At 37.6% G+C, this 8,743-nt stretch overlaps 2 protein-coding genes across 2 annotated transcripts; both read left to right on the forward strand.

Annotated features, from left to right (window-relative positions):
- Positions 1 to 3,590: 3,590 nt before the first annotated feature.
- Positions 3,591 to 5,183, forward strand: LOC125847253 (uncharacterized). The gene is made up of 4 exons (XM_049526911.1): positions 3,591 to 3,680; positions 3,789 to 3,864; positions 4,221 to 4,515; positions 4,586 to 5,183. The coding sequence occupies exons 1-4, from the start codon at positions 3,591 to 3,593 to the stop codon at positions 5,181 to 5,183; spliced, it is 1,059 nt and encodes a 352-aa protein (XP_049382868.1).
- Positions 5,184 to 5,643: 460 nt separating this feature from the next.
- Positions 5,644 to 8,443, forward strand: LOC125847254 (uncharacterized). Its single transcript, XM_049526913.1, has 6 exons — positions 5,644 to 6,200; positions 6,275 to 6,462; positions 6,731 to 7,497; positions 7,780 to 7,877; positions 7,977 to 8,171; positions 8,293 to 8,443. Exons 1-6 carry the CDS (start codon positions 5,644 to 5,646, stop codon positions 8,441 to 8,443), a joined length of 1,956 nt encoding a protein of 651 aa, XP_049382870.1.
- Positions 8,444 to 8,743: the final 300 nt, after the last annotated feature.

An 8,743-nucleotide genomic window follows, 5' to 3' on the forward strand; every position in this document is an offset into this window, starting at 1 on the left:
CACTTCCTAGTCTGAGATTGTTAATTTTTATTTTCTCCTAGGATAAACACTTCCTAGTCTGAGATGTTATTTTTTATTTTCTCCTAGGATGAATACTTCCTAGTCTGAGATTGTTATTTTATATTTTTCTCTTAGGATAAACACTTCCTAATCTGAGATCATTATGTTTTATTTTCTCCTAGGACAAACACTTCCTAGTCTAAGACCCTTTATTTTTATTTTTCTCCTAGTCTGAGACAATTTTTTATTTTCTCCTAGGATAAACACTTTCTAGTCTGAGTTTATTTTTTTAAAAAAATCACAATGGCTAATAACTCACAAAAATTTTCCAATGAAAACTGGGGCAAAAATTTTGATTATTTCTTTTGTTTGTGATGGTTTTCAGGTTTCTTCAAGCAAAACATGGATTTGAAATTCAAGAACAAAGTTTCAACTCTTTTCAGAATGATCAATATCTATGATAGCTAGAATCAGCTTCTTAATTGCATGTAGCAACCTGACCTCCTTACATCTGCTTCTATTTAGCTATTGATCAACAAAACAAGTAGGCATTCAAGAACATTTTCAAATTGTCATTTTGAAGAGTGTCAAAAACTCACTCTAAGTGACAAGTTAAGCATTGAATCCATTCAAGATCAAGATACTCACCAAAATAAAGGTGATATCTCAAATTCAAGACTCGAGTGAAGAATCAAGAGAAGCTTCATAAATAGGAGCTTGTACTATTATTTTCCTTTTGACTATTAGCTTTCATTTTTTATGTAAGGATAAGAGCCGCGACCTGGAGCCTCGATGGAACCTCACTTAACTTCCAACTCATCACTTCATCTCCTTGAACTACATGTGACTTCATTCCCTTATAACCCAAGATATGTAGGGTGTCCAAAGTAAGGACTCAGTCGCATATTTTCTTTCAATTAACAGTCCGGCAAAAATTTGTCGCGTTGTCTACTTCTTTGTCTAAAAACACGTCGTGTTTCCAGTCAAAGAGAGTCAAACTGTAAACACATAATTTTTGACCGAACATAAAGTTTTAGACCATTTTTATTCCTTAAATATTTTTTTAGGTCCACATTGAATATTTTATTTTTCATCCTATTTTAGTAAGTTTATTTTTAAAGATTTGAAAACTACGAAAAATATATGTTTTCTTTTAATTTAAATTTTAATAAACCATCTAGTAGTACTTAATTATATTTTTAGACAAGCATTTTGAATTTTCTTATATTTTATTAGTTCAAAATAATTAATTAATAATTTTATTTTTATTATTCTTATTATAATTTTTATATATATTAAATTATAAAAGAAATAAAAAATAAACTTAGACTACCCATACCCTTGCCCCACTATCCACTCACCTTCACCCCACTTCAATCCACTCACCCTCCCTCACACCATTAAACTATCCATACATGCACTCCCTCACAATATACATACTACACGTACAACACTTTCACTACACAATCAAAACACACATGCACCTACATAAATACCATTCTGCACAGCCAAACAAAATGAACATACAGAGTACACCCAAAAAAAAAACAGACGTACTACACAACCAATATACACAGCAAAAAGGGGAAAAAAACCAGCAACCAAAAAAGACCCCCACACAGACAAACTGAAAAAAAGGGATCGACCCAAGAGAAAAAGAAAAATAAACAATCTGCACAAGGAAAAAATAATACAGAATCACGGCCCAAAACCAAAAACACACACTGTAAAAACCCAAGAAGCAACACACAAAAATACAACACACATCTACACAAAAACAAAGATTTGTGGGTGTTTTAATCGAGTTTCAATCAAGGTTTTGTAGTACTTATTTTATTCATTTGACGTATAACTTTGCCTTAAATCTTTAATTTGTTTATGGAATTAGATGTAATTATATGATAATTTTTTTATATATTTATTTTATTCATATTTTGATTGAAATGAAGAATGAGTTAAGTGTTATATTTTGTATAATGAATGAAGGTAGCTTTAATTGGTGATTATTTTTATTTACACATTTTTATTTGTTAGTAGTGATCTCTTAAAACTGAACAGGTCATCGTATTATTCTTGTTTGAGTGAGATGCAATAATGATAAAGTAAAGATTGATAGGCTCAAAAGTAAATAACTTATTGTTGTATTATTTTGTCAAACAAAAAATGAGATTTATTTTAACAATTCATTATTATTTTATGAGATTAGAAAAGTTTATGTCTAATTTAGACACTAACTTGTAAAGTAATAAAAATAAAAAATGTAGAAATAATTCAAAATTTCATATTGTATTCTATAAGGGTAGATTTATTTTACTTTACTTGATTTTGTCATTATAAGGAATAAATGTTNAAAAGTTTATGTCTAATTTAGACGCTAACTTGTAAAGTAATAAAAATAAAAAATATAGAAATAATTCAAAATTTCATATTGTATTCTATAAGGGTAGATTTATTTTACTTTACTTGATTTTGTCATTATAAGGAATAAATGTTTTCTTTTAACATCAGACAAAATTTTATACACATTAAAAAGGAAATTGTTTCAATTAAGAATGTGGTTACACATCTTTTTTGAAACATTTAAGAAAAATTCAAGGATGTGGTGACACACCTTGGTAAAATTATTCTAACAAATATTTAATTTAATTAAAATCAAGATGTGAGACATAGAATATTAGGTAACATATTCAAGAGAATAAAGCAGTTATGCTTCGAAGCTATTAAATATCAAAAACAAGAATGCGGTTACGCATCTTGGTTGAAATCAAATAAAAATTCAACAATAAAAATGCGAACAAGTCATAGCCTGAAAATAATATATCCAAAAATATTTTAAAGTAAGTATAAGTCAATAAAAATTACCATGCTACGAGGGATGCCTAATACCTTCCCCTCGGTCAACAGAATTCCTTACCCGAATTTCTAGTTCACAGACCATATAAAGAGTCATTTCCATTTGATTAGGGATTAAATAAAAAGGTGACTTGGAACACCATAACTCAATTCCAAGTGGCGACTCCAAATAATTAATATAATTCATAATCAATACCGTCACTTAAATTGGAAATACTCTTTCCGCCGTGCGTTAAAAGGGGTGTGACAGCAATGAGATTGAGGGTGTGTTTCCATTGTCTCTTACTGGAGAGGCAACCAATTGGTTGAATGAGATGTCAGATGACTCTATCAGGACATGGACTGAGTGAAGGAGGCTTTCCTGTAAGGATTCTTTCCGGAATCAAAAGAGTTATAGATGAAGGATGAGATAAATGCCCACAAAAAGGAGAAGTGATGCATAACACCTGATGGAGATTCAGCCAAAAGCTGAAGAAGTGTCCAAACCATGGTCTCACTGAGAGACATCTGAAACATGCTTTGTATAGATCTTTAAATTATGTTACTAAACTTGTTGTTGATGCAGTGTGTGGAGTATCATTCATGAGGAAGCCATTCTCAGAGAGCATGTAGTTGATGGATGAGGTGTCTAAGAATAATAGGGCGTGTACACCAGGGATGCAGAAGTAGGAGATCTTAGGTTCACTTTTGAACTTTTAGTTGAACAAAGGAAAAGAGAAGAAGAAAGGGATTAGGACATGGCACACATGAGGACCCAAATAGATCTACTCACGAAGCATATTGTCTCAAGTTGTGAAAAGGTAAATGTTATAGGACCTCCAAATAAGGTATGAAGATCAGGATATCGATCTAGATGAGGAGGCTAAATACTTGGGCAACCAAGGAGGTTTCCTAAATTTGAACACTGAAACCAGGTTACAATTTTGGAAATGCAGGTTGGAACTACTCTAGAGAAAGACAGTATGATAGGCCAACAAACAGAGAGCAGGAAAACTGGCAGAACAGAGATGGGTATAGAAATTATCGCAGTGGTGTGTATGTGCCTTAAGTAATAGAGACCGTGCAAGTGGTAGTTCCAGTCGATCTAAGCTAGAAGTCATGTTGGACTAGGTGCTCCTAAAAGTTGAGTCAACTGATGCAGGGTGAAGGAGATGGGAGGTGACTTCTCTAGTATGAGTCAACTGGTAGACTCTCACACTACTTCAATCAAGCAAATAGAGCAATAGTTGGGACAACTTCCAGCATCATTAAACCAGAGGAAGAATGGGTCACTACCAAGTGACACGATCCAAAATCCTAAGAAGGATAGGCATTGCATGGCTATTTCCACGAGGAGTGGTAAGATTCTTAATGACCAATATCTGCAGGTACTGAACATGAACATGAACAGGTGTTGGAGCAAACTGGAATAAAAGAGGCTGAAGCTGAACAAGCAAATGACTTAAAGGATGCTCAACTAATAGCAAAACCAGTAGGAGCAAAGGAAAAAGAGGTTAAGGGAACTATGCCTCTTCAGCAAATACCAAGACCACCTCTTCCTTTCCCTCAAAGGCTTAAGAAGAAATTCGAAGATGGTAAATTTGCTAAATTCATCACCAGGAGACAGCTATCAATGAATATCCCATTGGTGGAAGCATTAGAGCAGATGCCAGGATATGCCAAGTTCATGAAGGACTTGGTCACGAAAACAAAGTTGTAAGTATTGATTTATTGATAATGTTTATCACTGCAGTGTTATTTCTACCAAGTCTTTGGTACAGAAGAAGGAGGATCCGAGTGTATTTACCATATCGTGCACCATCGGATCAATTGAATTTGCAAAGGCCTTATGTGACTTACGGGCCAATATAAACTTGATGTTGCTGGCCATCTGCAAGCAACTCGGGTTAGGAGTTCCAAAACCCACAACAATGAGGTTGATGATGGACGATAGGTCGGTGAAGCGACCTGTGGGCATCTTATGTGATGTGCTAGTAAAGGTAGGCACTTTCATATTTCCAGCAGACATCGTGATTTTGGATTATGAAGTGGATTTTGAGGTTTCCATAATTTTGGGAAGACCATTTCTAGCCATGGGACTAGCACTGGTAGATGTTGAGAGTGGAGAGCTGAAATTCAGACTCAACAAGGAAGAGGTAAAGTTTAAAATTTACAGGTCAATGAAACAGCTGCATGACATGAATGTAGTGTCTGCAATAGAGGCCTTTGATGAAGAAGAGATGGGAACTACCATTGAGGAGAGGCTAACTGTTGAAACATTAGTAGCCGTGTTAATGAACTTTGAAGCTGATTTTCGGACTAACTATGTGGAGACCGTGAATGCTTTATAGGGCATGAAAGCACACTCTTATGCTCGAAAGAAACTGGACCTGAATTTGAAAAATAGGCTAAGTCCTCCGGCAAAACCATTCATTGAGGAGTCGTCTGTGCTGGAACTCAAGCAGTTACCCAGTCACCTGAGGTATGTATTTTTGGGTACTAACAACACTTTGCTTATGACCTTGGCTGCAGATTTGATTGACAAGCTGTGATTAAAGCGTTGATAAGGTATAAAAAAACGATTGGGTGGACCAATGCTAACATCATCGAGATACCTCTAGGTATATGCACTCATAAAATCCAACTTGAGGAGGACTACAGCCCAAGCATTGAACACCAGAGGAGGTTAAATCCATGCAAGAGGTGGTCAAAAAAGGAGATCATCAAGTTGTTAGATGTTGGGGTGGTGTACACCATTTCTGACAGTCATTGGGTCAGCCCAATGCAATGTGTGCCCAAAAAAAGAGTGGTATGACAGTGGTTGCAAACACCAAGAATGTGTTGGTCCCACAAAGACCAGCCACTGGATGGCGAGTGTGCATGGACTACAGGAAGTTGAACAAGTGGACCTTGAAGGATCACTTCCCAATGTCATTCATGGACCAGATGCTTGACAGGTTGGATGGAAAAGGGTGGTATTGTTTCTTAGATGGATACTCTGGCTACAACAACATATCAATTGCTCCTGAAGATCAGGAAAAGACCACATTTACATGTCCTTATGGCACCTTTGAGTTTAAACGCATGCCATTTGGACTATGTAATGCACTAGCAACTTTTCTGAGGTGTATGATGTCTATCTTCTCGGACATGGTGGAAGACACTCTGGAGATATTCATGGATGACTTTTCGATGGTAGGTGATACTTTTGATGACTGTTTACTCAATCTTAGCAGGGCTTTACAGAGATGTGAGGAGGCTAACCTAGGGCTGAATTGGGAGAAGTGCCATTTTATGGTCAAGGAAGGCATAGTCCTTGGTCACAAGGTCTCACAAAAGGGGTTAACGTTGACAAAGACAAAATTGAGGTGATTGAAAAGTTGCCTCCACGTATATGTGTGAAAGGTGTTCAAAGCTTCTTAGGGCATGCCGGGTTTTATAGGCGTTTCATCAAGGACTTCTCAAAAATTGCACACCCCTTGTGCAAGATTTTGGAGAAGGAGGTGAAATTTGCTTTTGATGAAGCATGTCTAAGAGCCTTTGAATGCCTGAAGGAAAAGCTAATTTCTTCCCCAGTGATCATTGGCCCAGATTGGGCTGAGCCATTTGAGATAATGTGCGATGCTAGTGGTACTGCCTTAGGAGTTGTGTTGGGGGAAGAAGTGCAACAAGACGTTTCATCTGATCTACTATGCTAGCAAGTCACTAAATGGAGCACAGTGAAACTACATAGACACTGAATAGGAACTACTTGTTCTGGTATATGCTTTCAAGAAATTCAGAGCTTACTTGTTGGGTACTAGAGTGATAGTCCACATGGATCATGCAGCTCTAAGATACCTCATGGCAAAGAAATATGAAAAACCCAGGTTGATCAAATGGGTGTTGCTGTTTTAAGAGTTTGATCTTGAGGTTGAGGATAGGAGAGGTTGTGAAAACCAGGTGGCTGATCACCTGTCTAGGTTGGAGGCTGAAAAGAGAGAAAAACTTGAGCTCGAAATCAATGATTCATTCCCGGATAAGCAGGTATTAGCTGCTACTCTTGATCTTATTCCTTGGTTTGATGATTTTGCTAACTTCCTTATTAGTGACTTGATGCTTGAGGGGCTCACATTTCAGCAAAGAAAGAGGTTCCTGCATGTTGTGGGTAAGTATTTTTGGGATGAACCTTATTTGTACAGGGTGTGTACTGATAATATCATCAGGCGATGCATCCCTGAAGTTGAGATGTTGCACATTCTAGAGGCTTGTCACTCCTCTCCAGTAGGTGGCCATCATGGAGGTGCTCGAACAGCCCAAAAGGTACTTCAGTGTGGGTACTACTGGCCCACAATTCATCAAGATGCGATGGACATAATAAGATGTTGTGATGTGTGCCAGCGGCAAAAAGCCATCTCTCGGCACCATGAGTTATCCATGACACCTATTCTGGAGGTGGAGCTATTTAATGTGTGGGGAGTTGATTTCATGGGCCCATTTGTGGGCTCCTATGGGCAAAAGTATATATTGGTGGCATTGGACTGTGTGTCCAAATGGGTTGAGGCAGTTGTTTTTCCTGAGAATGATGCTAACAATGTTGTTGGCTTTCTGAAGAAGAATATCTTCTCAAGGTTTGGCACACCCAGAGCTATTATCAGTGATGACGGTTCTCATTTTTGCAACAAGGTATTCAGTGCGCTTCTGGCCAAATATGGGGTTAAATAGCACAAGGTGGCAACACCATATCATCCACAAACCAGTGGCCAAGTGGAGGTGTCCAATAGAGAAATAAAGATGATTCTGGCAAAAACACTAAATGCCAATAAGACAGATTGGGCATGAAAGTTGGATGATGCTCTATGGGCATATCGGACAACTTTCAAGACGCCTATTGGTATGTCTCCATATCAATTGGTGTTTGGAAAGGCATGTCATTTGCCAGTTGAGCTTGGGCATAAGGCACTCTAGGTTTTGAAGAAGTTGAATATTAGTTGGAGTGAAACGACAAACCTGAGATTGGATCAGATCAATGAGATGAATGAGTTCTGTTTAAGAGCATATAAGAGGTTTTCACAATACAATGAGAGGATAAAGTCGTATCATAATAAGCATATTAAGAAGAGAACCTTCATTCCTAATGACTTGATGTTACTTTTCAATTCTAGACTTCGTCTATTTCCGAGGAAGTTGAGATCCAAATGGTCTGGACCTTTTAGAGTAACTCAGGTGTTCCAGTCGGGTGCTATTGAGCTTGATAGTGACAAGGGTGAGAGGTTCAAGGCCAATGGTCAGCAAATCAAGGCATACTTGGGTGTTCCAGAAGAAGTGAAGATAGTGGAGGAATGTAAACTTGATGAAGTGTGAGTAATCAATTAACTTGTGTCGCGCCGCGACGTTAAATTGTGTGCTGCTTGGGAGGCAACCCAAGATTTTAATTGTAATAGGTAGTTTCCTTTCTCTCATTTTTCTTTGCGTTTATAGAGTCACTGTGTTGAGGTGTGCAAGAAGGATTTGGACTGAGAATTGCAGAACTGAGTGCAGACCACTCTTCACGAGCAGTCCCACGGGTCGTGGTGCCCTTCATGGGCAACTTCAGGGCCCATCCTCAACAGCAGCCAAAGGAGGCTACTAGAAATTTCCATAAGTGGGTTCACTTCGTTCACGTTCCGTCAAACTTTGTACGAACTTTCTAGCCTCTCATGAACCTCAAGTAAGTTGTCCCTAACCAAGATGTGTCCACAGACGTCTGTACGGACTGTGGTGCTCTTCACGTGCAACTTCAAGTAAGTTGTTCATAAAGTGCCAAAGGTTAGTGTTTTTTTCCTCTTTACTCTCATCTAGAACTGTTCCTAAAGAGATAACAAGGGTTTCCACCTTCCATAAAGTCTAAATCTATCAGAGAATCGAAACCCTAGTTCTTGTCTGTCAACAA

Source organism: Solanum stenotomum, chromosome 12 (assembly GCF_019186545.1).
Source record: "Solanum stenotomum isolate F172 chromosome 12, ASM1918654v1, whole genome shotgun sequence".
Classification (NCBI taxonomy): Eukaryota; Viridiplantae; Streptophyta; class Magnoliopsida; order Solanales; family Solanaceae; genus Solanum; species Solanum stenotomum.